The 23,087-nt window shown below is 39.2% G+C and overlaps 1 protein-coding gene across 2 annotated transcripts in view; it reads left to right on the top strand.

The window, feature by feature from the left end:
• The first annotated feature begins 3,290 nt into the window (after positions 1-3,290).
• The window catches only part of vps37d (VPS37D subunit of ESCRT-I), a 68,741-nt gene continuing 48,944 nt past the window's right edge, over positions 3,291-23,087 (top strand). For both annotated transcript variants that reach the window (XR_013771466.1, XM_079247205.1), the window contains exons 1-2: positions 3,291-3,477; positions 21,366-21,537. Coding sequence is in view for 1 of the 2 variants with exons in the window: in XM_079247205.1 (XP_079103331.1) it covers positions 3,355-3,477; positions 21,366-21,537 (295 nt within the window). In the remaining variant the exon portion in view is untranslated. The remainder of the gene's footprint in view (positions 3,478-21,365; positions 21,538-23,087) is intronic.

A 23,087-nucleotide genomic window follows, 5' to 3' on the forward strand; every position in this document is an offset into this window, starting at 1 on the left:
AAAATCATACAGTCCACGCTGCCACCGCCTTTAAAAGGAACGTGGAAAATGCTGGTACACCGAGTTTAGAGTCAAATCGACAACTTTTCACCTAAACTTATCAAACTGTTGTTGGGAATAAAATCCTCTCTATTAATGTGGTTGACCCACTTCTGTCGAATGTCCGTCTTCTGCCCAGTGAATCTGCATAAACCAAAAAGTCTCAGACAGGGGCAATGATTTAAAGGTATTCCCTCTTCACATTTAACTGCTGAAGTTTTCAACCTGAGAACATCGCGTGTCCTTCCAGATTGTTAAGTAATAAGCAGCGTCAAGGAAAAAACGACTCAATTCTCATCAGAATTACAGAGACAGATGTAGCACCGCAAAATAGGCTGGCAGCCTAGTCATACACACACACACACAAACACACACACACACAACTGCTCCTGGCCCGCTCGTTGGCGTTGCTATGACAACAGCCACAATCTGTGCCTGTTGACAGTCAAAACTCGGAGATGAGTTTGAGTAACCTCGAACAAACTAAAAGTCATACACGTCTCCAAAGTGGGCTGAGATTTAGCTCATTTCTCCCAAATGCCGTCAACTTCATGAGAACCGAAGGTCGCAGCTTTTTGCAAATTGCCCAACGTACAAACACCGTAAGAATTCGTGTTTTAGATGTTCTGACTTAATGTTTTTGGGGCATATAGAGTCGAAGTTGTACTTCTTAAGGAAGTTGAGATCTTTTAATGTCTGCACCAAGATGTTGCATATCTTCTATAAGTCTGTTGTGGAGAGTGCAGTCAGCTTTGCAGCATCTGCTGGGGTAGTAGCATCAGAACCAGAGACTTGAAGAGAATCAACAAACTGATCCAGAAAACTGCTTCTGTGCTTGGAGTAACTCTGGAGCCGCTGGAGCTGATTGTCCAAAGAAGAATGCTGCACAAGCTGATGAAGATGATGGAGGATTCTTCACACCCTCCCCACAACACAGTGATGAAACAACAAAGTGTGTTCAGTGAGAGGCTTCTTCAGGTCCGATGCAAGACTGAAAGATACAGAAGATCATTCCTGCCAGCAGCCATCAGCCGCCGGAACAAGACCTCCTCTAGTTAATTATTATATACTACAATATTGAATTTCCCTTTGGGGATTTCTAAAGTATTTTTCATTTCACTTTTTTCATTCAATTTAATTTAATTTCATATTATATATAATCCATATGAAATGAAAAATGAAATGAAAAATACTTTATTAATCCCCAAAGGGCAAAAAAACAAAAAAACAAAAAACAAAATAAATGTATGTATATATATATATATATATATATATGTGTGTGTGTGTGTGTGTGTGTGTGTGTGTATGTATAATTTCTTTTTAATTGTTTTTTTTTTTTTTTAATTTTTTTTTTAAATATAAGCCTTATTGGATATGTTTTAACATGGTGGTGCAGAAAACCAGAAGCATTGTGGGAACCAGAACCATCACATACACAACGACTTTGAATAGCTTCCTTCAGGTCTTAGACACTAAGCCACATGAGTGAGTAACTGGATCACAAACTATTCTGTTTTCCGTGCAGCAGCTTTTTAAAATGAGTGTGTGTGATTTTTACTTTGGGAGATTTTATTGGAGTCATATTTTGAGCAGGGCTTTTTTGTGGGCATCTGTAAACTGAATTTGTCATCAGGGACAATAAAATGACTGAACTGAACCAAAGTGCACAAACAAGTCAATAATAAAATGCAATAAAAACATCAGAAATGTGACATTTCTTGTTAAGAAAGTAATTAAACTAAATTTTGTATTAGGAATCTAAGTTAGTTTGTCAAATATACCAGTTGTTTTGGCCTTTGTGAACAGGCTTACAGGGTGCATATTCCAGCATTAGTCCATGATTAATAAGATTAACACTCATCAACCCCGGGGCCACATTTTTCTGTTAATATTACATATAATACATAGAGACAGAGGGGAAAGGGGGTTAACATAAAAGGCCCACAGGCTCTGCTTTCCTCCCCTGAGAGGCCTAATCTGATGATAATATCCAGTTTTAAAGCTTGTCTGTTTACCGCTTCCACCTTCAACTTTGTGTGTCTTTGCTCAGCATCTTTTCTGACTTCATCACTCAAATGCAAGACTATCAGGATGAATCATGCTCTGCCAGTAAATACCATAAGTCAGGTTAATAAAGAAAATAACCTGAAGCAACATCACATTCATTACATCCATGCTTCAGGTTTTGAAATGATTTAATAACCTACGAGCTAAATAACCTAAATCTGCTTCTACTGATTTAAAAACCTCATTTAATAAACCTTTATAAAACTATATCTTTTTTGTTTGAAAAGAAATCCATCAAAAAATGTACCTGGTTTAAACATTAATTCACTATCTGGCTTTGATAATGTTACGTACCTTTTCTCTCTGTCTGTTTATTTGTTTATTTATGTAAACCATGTCTTGACTGACTTTTTTTTTTTTAATTAATTTAACCTCTTCTTATATTTGAAATGATTTATTCTAAAGCACCCTTTCACTGGTCTTTGTAGGCTTAGTTTTGTAAACTTATTTGTTGTAAATGAGGTTTTGACACGTTTTTAAGTATTTATCTGTTTATCTGTTGCTTATATATATATATATATATATATATATATATATATATATATATATATATATATATATATATATATATATATATATATATATATAAATTTTTGTTAAAATTATATAAATTTATATGTTAAAAAAAAGTCTTTGAGTTGTTTTATGCATCCATTAACTGTTTTAACACTGATTAATTTTTAAATGACTGTTTAACTGACTTTATTTACTGTAAGTCTTTTTTTTTTTAATTAATTCCTTAAAATATTTGATTATTTAAAATGATCTTTTGAGTGATTTTAAGTAACAATTCATTTAAAGCTATTTATTATTATTTAGTTACTTTTTCAAAATTTAATGTTCTTTTAACTTTAGTAATTTGTTGTAAAAAAAAAAAAGTTTAAACAAACAATCTTTATTGTTTGCTTGTTTATTTATTGTGAAACATGTTTTTTGTTGCTCTATAGGTGGCGCCACATACCACATTTCTTGTCTAACCACAGTAAGTTAGTATTTAACGATAAAGCTGGCGGCACTGAAATGTGTAAAGTTTTTGTTGTTGTTTTTGATGCGCGTGTTCACACCAGAAGCGGGTAGAACAAAGGCTTTTATTGTGAAGGTATCAAACAGGAAGCGGAGCGCCTGACTGCGTGACGGCGCGTGTAGCAGCTCGCGGGCGGCGCATTCCAATGTGAGCGAGATGTGACCGCGGTGCGGACTTCGTGTTTCCAAGCCGTCTTCAGCCGCAGTTTGAGGAGGGAAAGGAAAATGTCAAGCCTGAAGGAGGCGAACTGTTGTCCTGACGGTTACCGAGCGCTCAGCACCGTGGAGCTGCGCGAGCTCCTGCAGAACGACGACAAAATGGACCAAATCATCCGACTCAATGAGAAGGTAACGTCTCCTTTGGCGGAGAAACAAAGTGTCGCCACATACTTATTGTTTAAACCTGGTCTTTGCTCTGAAATAAGAAGCGCAAAGTGAGTCAGTGAGCCGCATGTTGGCTTGTTCGTGCGGGAAATGGTCACGTTTGATGCGCGTGAAGCTGATCCTCTCCCAGTACATGGCTCATCGATTGTCTGCGTGGCGACTGGTCTGGTTTCCAGTTCGTCTCTGTGAACCCCCCAGTCTCATTTCTTACTGGAGTTATTAATGACCCGAGCAGGGATATGATACTCAGATAACTATGTGCGTTTGCTCTGTATGTGTGTGTGTATGCATGCATGCATATATACACACACACACACACACACACACACATATATATATATATATATATATATATATATATATATATATATATATACACACAATTAGGGGTGGGAAAATCGAATATCGGGATTTTTTGCTTTAGAATTAAAAAAAAAAAATCCAATTATTTAAATTAAATAGCAATTGATTCATTATTAAAAAATTTTTTTTGATGTTTTTACTTGTCTTCTTGGGCATTATAGCAGCAGAATTATGGTCAGGCTACTGTGTTGTTTTTTTCCTGATTGAAATCAAGAAAAATGACGAGCAAAAAAAAAATGTAGACATTTTTTTTTTATTTTAATCTATAAAAATCAGCAATATCGAAGAATTTTGAGAATCGCAATTTAAATTGAATCGGCACCCAAAAAATTGGAATCGAATCAAATCAAGAAAATTGCATGTTGTCACAGCCCTTATATGTGTGTGTGTGTGTATATATATATGTATATATATATGTGTATATGTATATATATATGTGTGTGTATATATATATATATATATATATATATATATATACATATATACACATATAGACGTATATATACACGTATATGTGTGTGTATATGTATACGTGTATGTATATATATATATATATATATATATATATATATATAAAAATATATGTGTATGTATGTATGTATGTATGTATATATATGTATATAAATATATGTGTATGTATGTATGTATGTATATATGTATATGTATATGTATATAAATATATGTGTATGTATGTATGTAGTGTGTTATTGTGCAGGAAGCATCAGAATATTGTTCTGAAGAAAAGAAGAATAAAGAAGAAAAACACTTTAAATCATAAAATAACTCTCTTTCTATCAGTGTAGTTTTGCTTACTATGTAGGATACAGTTCTAGAGGACATATAAAACGCTGCATGGTCAATCACACTGCATACTTCTTTGTTAAATACACACGCATATAGTCTTGTTTTCATCCCTTCAGATGATATTTATCATCACAAATTCATCTTCCTGTGACATACCATCACCCTGACCACTAACCCATTGACCTTACCGTCAACTCTCTCTTCATATTAAGATTTAATGTCATATATACCACTGGCTCTTGCTTTTCTAGCAACACTGTGTGGCTGCGTTACTACATTTATGTTCACACAACATGAGTAATTCAAGCCAAGCACTGTCACACAGAGGAACATCCAGGGGGTCCTAAACTTTTATCCCCGGCCTTTGTTTATGAGGTTTTACTCTTACATAGGAAAAATAAGGCTTTCTGACTGCATTCAGTGGGGTTGAATGGTTATTTTTTCCTTGCTTTGGGTGGGGTGATAACAACAGTGTGTGTGAAGCATAACCAGTGTGGGTTAGTCATCGTTCTGCGTGTTTTCACTGCAACAGGGAGCCAAAAAGACTCGGAAACGTCTTTTTACATGAAAACCGTCTAAAAACCGTCTGATTACATAAAACAGTCAGTATCATTAAGTCACTGAGTGTCACGTTTTTTTGTTTAAGGAATAAAAATATGCGACTTTATGTTGTTGTGATGTTAAAAACCTGTCGGCATGAACGTAGTAGAATGATGGAGCTGAAGTAGTGGAATCCCAGTCCTCCTGCTGGAGTGATTCAGAGCTGCACAGAGCTGGAGGTGTTCTAGCCAACGTTCATCCAGGCTCTATTTGTCATCGTCTAAAAATGCAGAACATGTGAGGATCCGACCAGCTGCAGGCGTGTAGTACTCGCTGTTAGAGGTACCCATCAACACTGGAGCTATTTGTGGACTCCTAAATGATTTCTCATATCCGTTTAAGTTGTGGGAGCGGTGCACCTCATTAGATGTGTATTAATTATAAATGTTATGTAAAGCTCCAAGTTTAATCACCAATAATGAGTCATGATCATGACTGCTGCAGCCTGCTTGGTGCAGTGGTCTTCTTCTTTCTCTTTTCTACACATGCACTGTCTTCTTTTTCGTGTTTACACTGACAGTTTTTGTCTTGTTTGTACTCTTGTTGCTACTGATGGCTTGACTCTGTTCATAAACACTGAATTAAGCCATCATTACATTTTCTCTACAAGCTGCATCTGTTTGCACAGTTTTGACGGGTCGGAGTGATTTGTACAAATAAAATCCAGCTGAGAAGAAAATGTAATATATTATCTGTTATATTTCTCATCCGGCTATTGTTTACTATAATCACATGATTGGGATCATGCTGCATAATCATCACAGCCTCGTGAAACTGACAATGTATGTTCACTTTGTTCTCCGCCAGTATTTGAGAGTTTACAGCCTCTAATGCCAACATTTCTTTGCACCTCTATCTAATCTGTATTGATAAATGGTTTATTCCGGGTAAATTGTTTTATCAGTAGCCAGCAGAAGGCCGTAAAGGCAGAAGAGATGATAAATAATACATGGAAATTAGTTGTTTGACACAAGAGACAAATATGATAAGAAAAAGCTAATTAAATTTCTTGTTAATCAGTCTTAAAAACCTTGTTGCAAATTCCACTTCAGACCTTTTTATTCTATTTTATTTTTATCTAATTAATTAATTTATTCATTTGTTTTATTGATTATTGTTTGACAAGACCCAAACATCTGGAAATGCGTCATCACCAGGAAGTACCGCCGCATCACTACGTTCATGTAGACGGGATGCACGTCAAGTTTAAAGAGGTGCATGTCTGCAGACCTACACAGAGCCCACCGCGGTTATGACATAACCAACCTAACGCAGAGACCATGCCAGTATAAACTGGCCGTAACCAACGCAGGAAAAGGACGACACTGACGGATTCTGTCCGTCTTCTGCGTCAGAATCCAGCACAAGTCGGCCTTAAGTCTGTTCTCCCACGTCCAGATTGAAGAAGTCATCAGCTGGTTTAATACAACCATAATGCTAACACTGCTAACTGCTAACACCTGACTTTTCAGTGCAGTGTGAGATGGTTTAATGGGAGCACTGGTTCAATTTAATTCAACTTTATTTATATAGCGTCAAATCACGGCAATGCCATCTCAAGACGCTTTACAGACAGGAAATAAAAACACAATGAAAGCCAATTCATAATAGCACATATAAGGAAACCAACAGATTGAGTTGGAGGCTCCGCCTCAATCTCCCATCCTGAGCAAGCACACTGGCGACAGTGGGAAGGAAAAAACTCCCTTTTAACAGGAAGGAAACCTCCGGCAGAACCCGGCTCAAGTACAGGCAGCCATCTGCCTCTGCTGTGTGGGGGGAAGAGGACAGAAAGACAACAGACAACAGGAACTGCTGCTCCCACACTAACGTCTCACACGGAGGCTAAAACAGCAACTACCTACAGACAAAAACAGGAGAGTAAAAACAAAATTGTAACTATGGAAATGATAGAGAAAGTTTGGTTAATTTAATGCCCTAAACTTAAAAACCCATCAAACTGGTCCCTACTTTGCTCCTACTGTTACTCACATTTCACAGCTTGTGAGATTATGCTTCAGATAAATGCAAAATATATGAGGCAGCCATGATTACCTGACATATGTGCAGCTAAAAGCAAGTTTATTTTCTGCAAAACCCCAAACAAGTGAAACCCAAACCCATCCAGAAAGTGTCAAAGTTCTGCTCTGATGTGTTTTGTTTACGTTTATTAAAGTGATAAATAAATGGTTCCTGTGCAGACAGCAGCTGAAAAGAAGGTATTATAAAGACACAGTACAGAACTTATAGCCATTTTCCCGTCATGCGCCCGCTATTGACGGCTAATTCTGCATCCATCTTGTATCCTCCCTGACCTGTTAGCTCTCTCCAGCCAGCAGAAGACCATCTTACAACCATCTCTCTTGTTTTAATCTTCTTGTGTTTCTTTGCTGAATCAGCAACGTTGCATGTTCAAAACAGCCAGTTCCTTATTATACCGTGAAGCGAAACATCACGTCACGCCCGGATGTAAAAGTTGTATCGTGTTGGTGTCTCAGCCTCGGGACGCTGCTGGGCAGCATTGATTATAGAAATCCACATGATAGATGTCACTGTGTCTTCAACATAGACTGTATATAAAAAGATGGACGGAGCCTCCAGCGGTAAAAAGGTGAAGCCTAAACGGAAGTGCATAAAACTGCAGTTCCCCCTTCATCCACTAGGGGCTTCAAAACAGAGCAAATCTCCATAGACTCCCATGTTAAAAAGACCAACTTCACAGCAGAAATAAACATGTTTACAGCCTGGGTCAAAAATCCATTTTAGGTTTAATAGGTCAGGTTTACCTTCATGACAACTGTGGGGGGGAGTGAATTTTTTCTAACTCGCCTGTTTAAAAGTAATTTTATCTTGAAATTCGGCATATTTAGGGGCGTGTCCGTTTGATTGACAGGTACCCGATCTCCCGCTTCAAGTCAGAAGAACGTAGAACAACCGCGGTTTTAGCCGGTTAACAATGTGACTTAGCTTTAGCCCGCTTACCTCCGTTAGCTGGTTAGCTCCTGTTATCTCCGGGTTAGCTCTTAGCTCCAGAAAGTTTGGAGTTCGCTCGATGTCAATCATCCACCATGACGCTCACAGCCCCCCTCTCAGCTCCATCTCTTTGCCCATATTTGTATTTTCCTGGACGAGACGACATGCATGCCCCTGCCAACATGGCGACGGTAGGAACCGCCCACCGAGCTTAAGTTCAGCTCTTCAGAAACCTACGGGTGATGTAACGGAGGCTCCGCCCATATTTTTCATACACAGTCTATGATCATCAAACAAGTCCAGTACGCTGCGTTTTCGGGTCAGAAAATTTCGTAATCCATCTTTAATGCCTTTAACCAGGTAGTTTTGACTGGAAGTGCTTCAGCAACGCGCTGTGAACTCAGAAGGGGGGAAACAGTTGTCAGATGTTGGTTTTGCATGTTGCTGACGGACACATCGATGTTGGAGGGAACTGCACTTTATTGGATCGTCTAACTCTTTCCTGTAACCTTTTAGCATTTTGTGAGTCCTAAAATAAAACTCGCTAGAAGACCTCTGCCGTTCAGCTGAGATGCTCAGTGTTGGTCAGATCGGCATCTGAATCTTAGGACATAAACAAACTAAATTTCTTTAATGATGTGAAGACACTTAGGTTAATTCAAAGGCGACTAAATCTATTCACCCCAAAGAACAGAGAGAGTTTCCATGGTCTTACATGGTCTTATTTAACCATTAACAGACCAATAGTTCGTACAGAAGCTGAATACTGGTGCAGATTTAGCTCAGAGCTGCATAACACAACTCTTTCATCGCCTGTTGAAATTGTTGGGACTTCTTGTTTGACGGTTTTGTGCATAAAGAGCATGTTGTTTGACTCACAACCTCACATTAACTTGCCATCTCATATTAGCAGGAAGGGATGCATCAACACAGTTTATCCTGTTTTTGTTTTTATGCTATTCTGAAACAAAAGAAAATCAAGGTGTCTGAGGTACTTTATATGCACAGAAACATTTCATAAACAAGTAAACATATTAGGATTTGGTTAATCTAATTCAACGTCATCTCCTCCAGTGTTTTACTGGTCTGTAGTGGGGAAAGGGACACGTATGTCTGGGAAAATCTGTTTAAAAAAAAAAAATAAAAAAAAAAAAGCACCACTTTTGGGTGTTAAAACTGTTTTTGTGACTCACAGTAGAAACACTTTTTACACTGTGGATTTGTAAATGTGTTTACTGGACCAGTAAAGGAAAAAAATGAGATTGTCTGAGTCTGATGTGCAGTTCATGACTGGTCAAGCTTAAAATGATCTAATTCTGGTCACCAGCCAAGCGATCGGTGCATCCCAAACACATCATGTCTGCCACTTTCCAGGTTTCTTTGTCACAACAGCGCTTCCTCCTGCTGCTTAGCATTTAACTGGTGAATATCCTCTTTTAATCCTTAACGGAGGAGACACTTTACTGGGAGATAGACCTCTTATGAACTCCAGATGTGCTGCCCTCCTCGATCATTAGATTTAAGGGAGGACATATTCCTGTCAGTGCAGACTCGAGTCAAGCCAACGCAGAGCGTTTGTCAGCCAAGTCGTGCAGCTTAGCAGTAAGCTAAATGAAGCTTTAGGCTCAACAGGACAGGTGGAGTTGACTGCAAACTCTGCTGCAGGCAGAGGAATAACTAAACATTGTACTACTTCTAAATAACATTACTAGTGGAACAAAAAGTCGTCATTTGGACTGCAGCTATCGATTATTTTAATAATGAGTTCAACTCAGACTATAATCAGTCAATTAAAGTCATTTATCGGATAATATTTTCCCCTCGGCATCTTGTGACTGAAGTGCAACAGAGTAGTAATTGTAAAAAAGTCAGTAAGTTTTATATTTATATACTGCAGTAAACTATTAGTCAGTATACTATTGGTCACTCCTACGGCGGCTCCCGACATGGACGGATTCACCAGATGTTGTTTCCTCACCGCAGCGTCAAGCCAGATACAGACGACAGAATCCAGAAGTTATTAGTTAGTTATTAATTAGTTTTATTTTGGCATCAATGGTCTGGGGAAGGGTTGTGTGCGTGTGTTTTTAAATGTGAAACTGTTTTGAATTTTTTAAATGTTAAGTACTTTGATATGCGTTTGTATGAAAAGTGCAATAAAAATAAAGTTTTATTAGATTTGATTATTTCATTTTTTTGCACTTTGTTCAGACTTTAAATCAGGCAACAAAAAACACAGTGAGTACCTCGTCAAATGCTAACAGGATAAAATAAAACAAGCTGAGTCTTGCTTTAGTATAATAAATGTAATGAACACATCAAATAAATATCTTAAATATATAACAGGTTTTTCTTCTATTTTTGTCTTTTATAGATTAAACTAAAATGCGTCAAATAAATGCAGTTTTTTTTATTATTTAAAACATTGTGGAACATTTCAATAAGTTGACTAGAGAACGTTTTTATTACATGTTGCCTAAATATTTGTTTTAATTCTCTCAAAATAGAATTAAAGTAGATATTTAACTTCAAGTAGCCATAAATATCTGAATTCTCTTTTAGACTGGAACCTTCTCGCTGGTCTTTACACAACTTATCCATGTTTCATCAATTTTATACCGCTTTCTTTCATTTTATTCATTCATTCATTCTTTCATTATCCTAACCGCTTAGTCCGATGAAGGGTCGCGGGGAAGCTGGAGCCTATCCCAGCTGTCTTTGGGCGAAAGGCAGGGTACACCCCGGACAGCTCGCCAGTCCATCGCAGGGCCTTTCATTTTATTAATTAAAACACAGAAAACCCTTTAAAGCCAGCTGCAGTGGCAGCGGTGCCGCTGGTGTAATGTCTCGTATATCTACTACGTTTCTCAGGTTTCAGAATCTGGGTGGTAGCATAAAACAGTGTTTCTTTATCCTGATCCTCTGTGCCCACAGCCCTGCATGTGTTATAGGTAACCCTACTTTAACACACCTGACTCACATCAACGGCTCATTTTCAGGTTTTATAGAACTTGGAAAGCAGTGAAGTTGATCTGCGTCAGGTGTAGTGGAGTTGCTAAGAACTAAAACATGCAGTGGGTCCTGAGGACCAGGATTAAGAGACACTGGTGTAAAACATAGAAGAGTTACTGTATTTATAGGAATGTGTGTTATTTAGGATTCAACAGAAAGTTTTTCAGGAATAAGTTTTGTTGTAAACATGTAAAATGGTAAAGGCTTTCTAACGTCACATGAAACTGTAAAATTAGCGCTAGCTTCAAGGGGGAGAAAAGGACAAAAACGAAACAACACTGGTTTGCTGTTACCAGTGCCAGATGCATGATCTTTAATTAACATGCTGCCGCTTCTCTTTAGCTGCATTTAAACTCTGATTCATGTACCTGAGCTAGAGTCTGCTGCCTGTGAAGTGTCCTGTGCTTTCTACAGCGATGCTGATTAAGGACATGAGTCTAACAATTTACGGTTCAATTCGGCCCCGATTTTTGAGACGACGATTTGATAATCAATACACTTAAGGAACAAAAGGTGCCGATTTGCCAAGTAACTTCATTTTTCTATAAGCTACAGAGAACTGAGAAATTATTTGGGCCGATTCGATTTAAGTTGCGACACGTAAAAAAACTTTTGTTGCTCGTCATATTTCTGTTTCAATTAGGAAAAAACAACACGGTAGCCAGACCATCATTCTGCTGCTATAATGCCCAAGAAGATCAATAAAAACAATAAAAATGACAACAAAAAACTTTATAATGGATTATTTTTATTTGAAAAAAATTTTTTTTTAAACCAAAATATTGATTTTTTTTTTTAAATTGTGAAGCAAATAATCTCGATTTTTGATTAATTTTTTTTTTTTTCCAATTCGATTCCCCACCCCCGATACTCATACATACATGTTAACTCTGTTTTAGTCTTCTCATTTTGGTTTGAGTCACAAATGATCCCAAACTTGTCCCTTATTGACATTTTTTCTGGCTGGCTCTGTATTTTCCTCCAATCTGTGTCTTTTCTGTAGGGGAGTATGAAATTAGTAATATCTTTAGGAAATAACAAATTATGGCTTAAAAACCACAATTTTCAAAGTGTCTCTTTTTTCTTTTAACAATCTAAATATTTTCAAGTTTTTCAGTTTTACCCACCGAGAGCCAGAGGAGGAAATCTGAGATGTTCTGTCTTCAAAGATGGATAATTATTTAATCCTTTGTTGTGGTGAACCTTCTGTTGACAGACATTTATCAGCCAATGAGGCTACAGAAGACTATAGCATAAAAAAATCACTCATTATCACACATTCAGCTTAATTTTCTGAAGGTAACTAATGCTGGGCGGACACTGTGCGATTTTAGAAATCTGACTGTCGGGGAAATGCTCCCACTGCACGACCGGGTGTGTCCCTCGTACTCTATCTGACCCTACAACATGTGTACTCATACTGTACGACTGCTGTCAGCCACCATTACTGACAACCACGACTACTTGTCGGCGTCAGTCGGCGTGTGACGGCACGACGTGCTCGAGTGTGAACAACGAAAAACAAAGGTTCCTAGTTCCTATGACAACCACAGCGTGCCTGACAACAAGATGGCGAGCAGGCAGCAAGTTGTTGCAGTTGTGTGCGCTGTCTTGTGCGCTGAAACAAAATAAAAAAAGAAAACCTGGTGTTCTCTCCAGAGCTCTACTAATCTCTCTTCTAGCAGCTGTGTCCACCGCACACGTCTGAAGTTGGGGTTGCCCGTCATTGTTTAAAGCTCCACCGGTGTCTTCTGTGCAGGTGCGAACGTAGAATTGTGACCACTCACACTGTACGGCTTACGACCTCCCGACCGGACATCCCGACGCTACGATGTTTCCACGATGACGCAGCGTGGTCTGCGACAGCAAAATCGTGGTGAAATCCCCTCAAAATCGCACAGTGTCCGCCTAGCATAAGGACACATTCACATCAGCCTTTTTGATTAGAATCTGTTCGTTTGCACAGAAAGTCCGCTTTGTTTGGGGAAATGTGAATGCATCAAACAAATTCTGATTCGGACCAAATGAGCGAACTCGGTCCATTTCAAGCGGACCAAATACAGGAAGCGATTATACAAAAAAAGTCCTTTCCTGCCTTTGGTGTAGCATTGCATTGCTACTTGAGTAAATGTATCTCATTACTACGCACCTCTGGGTCTATACTAGAATAAAGACAATGATAACGTCTTCCTAACTGGTGGAAAAATGTACACAAAACTGGTCTCTAAGTGACTCAACCCTTCAGCTTCATCTGAGACTGAAGGTTTAATTGATGACTTCAGTCTGCTAAGGCCTCATTAGGCTAAACCCTCATTTAGGAAGAAAGAAAAACACCTTTTGGCCAGACGAGCTGACCCACAGAAAACAATGGTGCTGCACCTCATCTTCTCCGGTGCAAAACTCCCAGCTATAAAGCGCTACCCAAGTGTCATTTATCAGGGATGGTAAACGCTGTCAACCTCCATTTCCAGGCCATGCATCCACATCCAGAGGACAGCCCGTCCCTGAAGACAGCAGCAGCTGTGGATAAGCAGGGCGGCCCGGCAGGGGCAGGAAATAGAGTGTCCGATATGATTCCTGTTGAAGGAAAATGGGCCGGATGAATTTGCTTCAAGTCTTAAACAAGCCGTGTTATCTTTATTCTTCTGAATGAAGAGCAGATCTGTAGTTTATTCTGCACTCAGAAAGACTTCCTTATGACTACAGGGAACATTCTGCAAATTCTTCACCAACTTGGGACTCATGCATCCTTTTGATGACCCGTAAAAATGTGAGACAGATGCAGCGAACAACACTGAGCTCAGTGCAGAAGGCTTTAGGCTTGAAGTGACTGACTCTTGAAAGAAAGCAATTGAGCAAGAAAAGTATCTGGCTGGGTAGTCTCGCAGGAATGCTGAGACCAACGGAAGAGAAAGAGGGGATTCAGATTTTTTTACTCTGTCAAGCTCAAACTGGGATTGTCTCTGTGCTCGAGACACCAACCAGCTCCAAGCACTTCAGCTGTGACTCTATTGTTTGGCAAGACTTATGGGAGTGGCTCACATTTTAATAATTTATGTTTTTTTATGGTCTGGTGACAGCATGACACTCCCCACCCCTCCCCCAGAAACCCCCATCTTTGAGTCCTGGAGCAGCTTGATGGCTGCTTTCAAGGATATTACCTCCTATTCACACTTCATTTATACATACAGGGTTTATTTAAAGTTTGATTGGTATATTTTGGATGTAAATGGTTTTGTGGGAATGAACTAAATTTAATTTTTTTTTGTAAATTACGGGTGGATCTGATGGTCAGTGACAGCCGTCATTTCAAGCTGAGAAATCTTTCCTAATGCAAAAAACCTCTTTATGGATTTATGGTTTATATTCAGGATCTCAGAGAAATAATCACAATTATTCTGCTTTAATTTCAGTACACAATAAATGTGTAAATTTAAGTTTAATTTATTTTCATGCCCGCATAACAAAACAATGACACAACAAAGTAAAATAACAATAAAGTCCCATCCTAAGTAAACACCCTCCGCCTTTAAAACCAGTTTTTCTTAATCCAGGTCCTCAGGACACACTGTCCTTCATGTTTTAAGGCCCTTTCTGCTCCCTTACGTATGTAAATGGGACGTCCTTTTCAAAGGTTGTCATATGTCGCCTTTCTCATACGTCCATAAATCTTTTATGAATAAGTCAGCTCATCCACTAGTGGGCAGTGCTGAGTTCACAGTTCCCTTCCAGGTAGCGGTAATGCACCGCTGTAAAGTTGTTTACAACTCTCCATAAACACCAAAAGAACAACAAAAGACAAAATTTTTTCCTTGTTCTCAGCTTCTCAGGCATCTTTTTCTGGTGTTTTTATAATAGGCGGTTTCTGAGTTGTTTTCTTCCGGTTCATCTTCTTCTATGGTATGTTGCTTTTGTTGTGTGTGAGCTCTACAATTCAACACTGCCTTTGTGATTTCCGGCGGTATTGCTCTGTTTTCAGCGTGGATAGTTAAGCCCCTTGAAAATGGACCAAACTACGTTCGTAACCGAAGTAGGAGAAGGATGAAACTGTCTCCTTATACTCCTCCTGTGTAAAGCAGAAATGGGCCTTTAAGATCTGTTTCTGCTCCAACACACCTTATTCAGATTACCAAACTTCCTCATGAAGTTTTTTGCAAGCCTGTAAACGAGCCATTAATTTTATTCCGGTGTGTTTTAAAAGGAGCGTTATTGCTTAAACACACAGGGCAGCGGGTCCTGAGGACCTGGATTGAGAAATACTTCTTTAAACAATAAATAAATCCTACATATTATCTCTGTCAACGCTATCTTTGACTTGAAACTGACCTTAGCAGAAAAGCTGCTGTTTGACCAAGCGGCAACCTCCGGTGGTTAAAAGGGAAGCCGATGCAGAAGTGCATAAAACTGCAGTTCCCCCTTCATCCACTAGGGGCTGCAAAACAGAGCAAATCCCCATAGACTCCCATGTTAAAAAGACCAACTTCACAACAGAAATAATCATGTTTTACAGCCTGGTTCAAAAATCCATTTTAGGTTTATAGGTCAGGTTTACTTTCATGACAACTGTGGGGGGAGTGAATTTTTTTCTAATTCGCCCGTTTAAAAGTTATTTAATCTCGAAGTTCGTCAAATTTAGGGCGCATCCTTTTGATCTCCGGCTTCAAATCAGAAGAACGTAGAACAACCGCGGTTTTTAGCCGGTTAACAACGTGACTTAGCTTTAGCCCACTTACCTCCGTTAGCTGGTTAGCTCCCGTTATCTCGGGGTTAGCTCGGTTAGCTTTTAGCTACAGAAAGCTCGGAGTTTGCTCGATGTCAGTCATTCACCATGATGTACACAGCCTCCCTCTCAGCTCCACCTCTTTGCCCATATTTGTATTTTCCGGGCGAGACGACGCGCATGACTCTGCCAAGATGGTGATGGTAGGAACCGCCCACCGAGCTTCAATTCAACTCTTCAGAAACCTACGGGTGACGTCACGGAGGCTACGTCCATCTCTTTCTATACAGTCTGTGTTTGACACAACAGTGGAAATAAGGAAAGAAATCCACATATCTGGAATTAAATATGGTTTCTTCTATATGTCAATGAACACTAATGACTAAAAAGAGGCACCAACCTCATGTAAAGTACCATTTCCTTCTGTGAGCGCTGCTAAATTAATCAGATTTGACTGCTAATCAAACCAATCAACATAATAAAATTGAACATAACAGGAAAATATTTTATCCTGAACATTAACGTTTACTTTTACCTACAAACGAGGCTCTTATCCTGCAGGAGGTGAAACATTTTGGATGCATTTCCTCCTTATTGCTTTATTATCACGCTTGACATGCTGGCGAGCCAACCTACACAGTTAAAGTACACCTTGTTTACTTTGTTCCATGAACAAAAACTCCGACAAGGTTGACTAACTCTTCCTCATGGACGCTTCTTTTGAAATTCACACGTGGGGGTTTTCCAATCTAGATTTCCTGTCATTTTTATTATACAGAATTAATTTACCAGGGTAAAATAATTCATGCTGATCTCTGGTTTGTATTTCCACAACAAAGTTTTGTAAAGTTTGTGCTGTTGGCTGATGTGGCTTGTTGGTCCGGTGGTCGGACCCTCTTTAGGTGTGGTGGTCTTTAAGCTTCCATCTTATTTTGGTTTCTGTAATTATTCCTAATTTGGTTTCTATGTGTGCCCTACACTCAGCTTGTCGGCTGTTTGCAGCCTACACTCGGGTTGATTTGCTGACTTTTTGCACTGAATTTTGGCCTCTCTAATACGCTCAAAAGAGCCTGGACCTCGTTTTCCACTCGCCTTTCATGGCTACATTTTTACAATGCTCCAGGTTTTGTTAAAGTTAAATTTATGTGTTTGCAGCCTAAACATGAATAGTTTGTTCCACCAATCAGAGCTCTTAACCACAAAGCCTTGACGTGCTACTTGTTGCATCTTTCACAGAAAGTTTGTGGGTGATATAGAGCTGGGCAATATGACCAACATCTCGCATGACAAGGCAAAATGTGCGCAATAAGTTTGCAGGACACAATCATTTCCATTTGTCTTTCTTTTCTCTCTTTGCTGCATTTGTTTTAAGACGATATTAACTAAACATGGCATTACAACAAGCTTCCATCTGCACTTTAAAAAAAAAACAAATCAGCAACGGCAGTTTTCCCAGCTGGGAAAAAAATCCCTTAGCAAACAGGCTAGCTCCATCTTCCCAACAGTCCTCTATCACCGGGGTGTTTAACCGACAGAGTAAATACAAACAGGACAGTGCAACATGGTGTGCACTCCGACAGCGTGGTTGGTAAAGCCATGCTGCCTTTTAATATTGTTAAAAAGGCGACATTTTGAAAAATTAGGCAAACATTTCACAGCTAGAATACATCACCTGGATCAACATTAATGTTACAAACAGCAATTCCACAACTTTTAAGTATGTTGATCTTTAATAGGGTGGATTTGCATTATTTTAGTTGAAAATGGTGTCAAAATGATAACAATAATCGCTTAGCGCAATATTATCGTCTATCGCAATAATTTGAGACAATTAATCGCATGGCAAAATTTGTTACCGTGACAGGCCGTCTCAAATCTCAATATAGCCCATTTTATATCCCCATAACAATATACATAACCATATGAAATTGTGTGTGTAATGTTGTGCCAGTCATCAGTTATGTGTCAGATGTACTTGGCAACGGCAGCAGTGATCTCCTTCCATCTGGGGGAACTTTGGCCGTATGACGTTTCACAGGTAAATACCTGTTGTAGCGTTTGTGTCTGGAGTTTATTATGAGCTTTCGCCTCCACTTGACGCTGCTTTTGCAGCTTTTGGTCGTTGACTCTATTCTTTATCCTGATTCTTGGCAGGTGATAAAATGAGTTAGTTGTGTCGGAGTCCGTTGTTGGGACTGTGAGCTAGTCTGTTGTCGGTTCCAAGTCGGTCTTTTTATATCCAAACCAGATCAAAACAGAAATTTCCCCTCTTTTATGAACAATCTCATCAGTTTGGGTTGGCTGGTCATCTTTTAGTGAATTATCCTGCTCTGAAACACGTCTGCTACCGTCTTCCTCCATATTTGTTTATATATTGCAGCGAGTCGTAAAGCACATCTTGATGTAAAATACTGCAGTAAAGCACTTTATCATGGCGTAAATGATAGAATCTCATATGAAATGATAGACATTTTATATCGTCCAAAGGATATATATCGTCATATCACCCAGCTCTAGGGTGATAGGCAGTTTTCAATCTAAGTAATGCTGTTGGAAACGTGCGAAGGTTCCTATAAATCCTGGGTAAATTAAAAAGTGCCTCTGGTGGAAAAGTAGCTAAAGCAACACAAGCGGTGACATGTAGGTCAGAAACTTGAAAACTGTGAAATCAGTTAATTGTGATGTCTCTAGTTCATATCGGGATCAATAAGGTCTGCATTAGCTCTGGCAGATTGTCTCATTGAGGATTTCCCTATCACGGCCTTTTCACCATTCATTTTGCATCCTACAGATCTCACCAGCCAGTAAAAATTAGTCTGATGTTGACTCTTATCTAATGTGTTGCTTTTGTGTCTGTCTCTCCTTCTTTCCCCTCTGAAGAGATGGAAAATGGCCGGCGTGTTGATATCCAGTTGCTATCAAGAGAAACTCAGCTGCAAAGTGACGCAGCTCTCCAGAAGAAAAAGCTTCTCTAAGTCAGGATGCTCCTCTGCAACAGGGATAAACAGGATAAATGTACCGGAAACATGTACCTTTATGGTCAGAAACTTACATAGCGCTACTTTAATATTAATATTTACTTTGAACCCCTGGATTATTTGTGGATAGTCAGGCTAAACTGGGACTCCAGTGTGATGAATGCCAGCACTGGTTCTGGAGGGATATGGGTGGAGAATGTGACTTATCACCCGCTTCCTTCCTCCAGCTGTTCCAGTCGAAGTTCTTTCTTGCCATGCTACTTAACATTCAGGAGATTCTCTCAGGGCCAGTTTCCAGTTCAAGATAAGTTGGTTTGCTTTTTAGCACTTATTATACTGGGCAACTCCCAGTGATCGCCATGGCGACTAACTCAATTTATTATTACCATGTCTTTTCACATAACTGGCATGAACTCCTGCAGCTGCAGGTCTGAGTTGTGCTGTGAGGGGCTCGAGGAGCACTGCGACAGTTTCCTGTGAGACACCATCATGACTTTTCTACACCTTTAGAGAAGCAGAATCTGACAGGATATGATCTTTGATGCAATAATGTGTTCCTGCCTGCTCGACAGCTCACTGCATGCACGAAACTCCACAGCAGCTCTGCAGGACGCAGCCTCTTACCAAGTCCCCTAAAACATTCAGAGTGCTGCCTTGTGTGGCCACTGTTTGTCTCTGTGTGGTTTTTAAGATGCTCTGCTTGTAGGTTGGTCTAAATATCTCAGGCCAGAGTAACTCTGGTGTTTCAGGACTCCTCAGTTTTCTTCTTACCGAAGATTAAATTGTTATTGTACAGAATAAACTGACCAGATCCATACCTGAGGGAGTTGTCTAAATCTAAAAAAATGTTGGAATTAAATGTGTTTCATGTGTATGATGATGTCCTTTTGCATAATTTAGTGAAACAAACTGTTTTCTGCACAGATGTTCCTCATGCATGATGTGCTGCTTTTCATTTTCATGTCTGTCTGCTGGAAGTCTGTGATCACGCCGTTCACTTTTCAGTGCCATAACAAAAAACTAGGTTGCTGATGGTGCTGCAGTCAAGTTAATTAAAAACTTTTAAGCTCTCTCCCAGTTTCTGTTTGACAGACCATTAACAACCAGAAATGATCATTTACATTTAAATGCATTGAGATATTTACTGTATTTGCATGTAAATGTAAATGTTATATTTCGTTATTTCATCACATGAAAGAAATCAGCTGATCCTACTTGTTGAATTTTTTTCTTTTAGTTCCGATTGGATTTTTTTATTTTATTTTATTTTATTTTGATTTAATTTATTTTATTGAGCACAATATGTTAACCTGTTATGGACAAGCGCCCCTGTACAGGGCAGGAAAATGAGATGCATGCAGTTCAGAAGATCTTAGCGACACCAGAAACTCTGCTTAAAACTCTCCCAGAATCTGCATCCAAACCAAACACAGTTTAAACCCTAAACAGAAACATGAGAACATCAGAGTCCACTTCAGAGCTTCTGATCATTTCTCCACACAAACAAGGCGTCATATGAAAGCCGAGACTCTGCTCTTTACAAAGACGTCTGTCTCATCAAAGGGAGGAAACAACTCTGGGGGGGGCTAACAGCCACAATCACAAATCTTGTTTTACTTTTGCTGTTTTGTAGTGAAAAGTTTAATCCAGCTCTAAAAACTCTGCTAATGTGTCTCCTGTGACCTTGTCTTTGTTTAAAAAGAATCGTGAAGGTCCTGCTGGTTTCCATGGAGATGACCGTACTGCTAGTTTCCATGGAGATAAAGAGGGTTTTATAGTGAAGTCATTTCTCTTCCTATCTTACTATCTTTGCTTCACATCTTTCTGGACCCTCCTGGTGCTCCTAAGGTGAATGTGGACTTCTTTAATCAGTCAATGGCTTCCTGAGATATTTACCTATGTAACACCTCTATTAAACACCTGGAAAACTGCTTGGTTTCACTTTTGACCTTCTACTCTGGAACATTTCTCATCACATATTACTTTACTCATTCCTGGATCAACTGGGCTGCTATCGTCTGATTCTCATTGATTCTGACGTGTCTTCAGTAACCTCCCTTGTCTCAGCTGTCTGCAGAGACTTCCACATAATACATACAGCTTCTGTAGTTGTGAAGAGATACTTCTTTTATTTTCCCGCCTCCTGTGTTTGAGACATGATGTGGAATAATAGGTCTCATTAAGAACAGCTTAATGAAATAAATTAAAGTGAAATAGAATAATTATTGGATCATTTATGTGCCTAAACAAGGACATGGTCAACATTTTAATGTGGGATATGAAGGCAAACGCAAAAGGCTTTGACAACCTAGAGAGACTCAGATTTCTGCGTCAAGAACTTTTTTTTTTTTTTTTTTTAAATATATTTTTTTAAAGAATTTCTTGTTTTTTCTTTTATTCAGTTTCAGGATCTTCAAGTGGACAGGGAGGCGCTGCTCACCTCCAATCGAAGCTTGGCAGAGGAGAGCCTCGCTCGGCAACCCCGCCTTAATAACGGCAAACTCCAGCTGGCAGAGAAGTACAGCGAGCTGTCCAACCTGGTAACCACATGCTGGGAAAAACAGAGTCAGCTGGGTGAGTTTAGACCAGAGAGGAGGGAGGTGATTCTGGTTTCATGTAGCTGGTGGGGGGCGGGGGTCATGATGACAGTGTCAGTGGTTCAGATTCCAAGACAAGGATGGTAAAGGGAATTTCTCTTTTTTCTGATGACGGAACTTTCTATCTGACCTGAACCCTTAAAAGTCCAAGCCGTATGTAAATCTACACATAGAGGCTAAGTCTTTTAATTCCCAGTCAGCATACAGACATAATGTTTCCATACAGACGTGACGTTTCCATGCAGATGTGACATTTCTATGCAGACGTGACATTTCTATGCAGACGTGACATTTCCATGCAGACATGATGTTTTCATGCATACATGATGTTTCCATGCAGACAAGACGTGATGTTTCCATGCAGACAAGACGTGATGTTTTTATGCAGACATGATGTTTCCATGCAAACATGATGTTTCCATGCACACGTGATGTTTCCATGCAGACATGATGTTTCCATGCAGACATGATGTTTCCATGCAGACATGATGTTTTCATGCAGACATGATGTTTCCATGCACACGTGATGTTTCCATGCACACGTGATGTTTCCATGCACACGTGATGTTTCCATGCACACGTGATGTTTCCATGCACACGTGATGTTTCCATGCAGACATGATGTTTCCATGCAGACATGATGTTTTCATGCAGACATGATGTTTCCATGCACACGTGATGTTTCCATGCACACGTGATGTTTCCATGCACACGTGATGTTTCCATGCAAACATGATGTTTCCATGCAGACATGATGTTTCCATGCAGACGTGATGTTTCCATGCAGACGTGATGTTTCCATGCACACGTGATGTTTCCATGCAGACGGGATTTTTTCGGCCTTATGAGGCTAAAATGATGTAAAATGAATGTATAAATAGTTATAGCAGAATAAAAACCAACCAGAAAAAGAAAACAGGATTTATTACTGACAGAAGTTTGTAGAAATAACACACAGATCAACAGTGACCAAGACTTCTCTCATCTGTACATCATTCTCTCACATCTGGAACAAACACATCTTTACATACTTACACCTTTTCCTCATTTCCACGTATTGCTGCTACTATCTACCTGCTATCCTCACTAAACCACCTCCAGCTCAGCTGCATCAGAAACGTCTTCTTGGCTTAACTCTAGCCATAGAGGATCAATATTTCTCTTCTTTTCTAATCACCAGTTGATCTTTGGCTGCTTCTGATTGGACATCGCCACCAAATTAAGCTCTCTGATTGGTGGAAAGATTTGACAGGAAGTGTCTTCATCATCATTTCCAGGTGAAAATAGAGGTCTCTTATCAAACTAGTAGTGATAGTGATGAAAACGTGATAAATTATGGCGTTATCATGGACAATTGTAAATTTACCTCATAGAGTCTTTAAATGAATACTACATGTTGTCTCGGGATTATAAACCTTTTGAAAATGCCTGGAAACTTCAGTAGATCATCTAAATAGTAAGATATGCATCACTATTTACCCCTCAGAGTTACACACCACCGTTCCTGAGATATCACAGACAATGTAA

The sequence above is a fragment of the Telmatherina bonti genome (genome assembly GCF_933228915.1).
Source record: "Telmatherina bonti genome assembly, chromosome: 10".
Lineage (NCBI taxonomy): Eukaryota > Metazoa > Chordata > Actinopteri > Atheriniformes > Telmatherinidae > Telmatherina > Telmatherina bonti.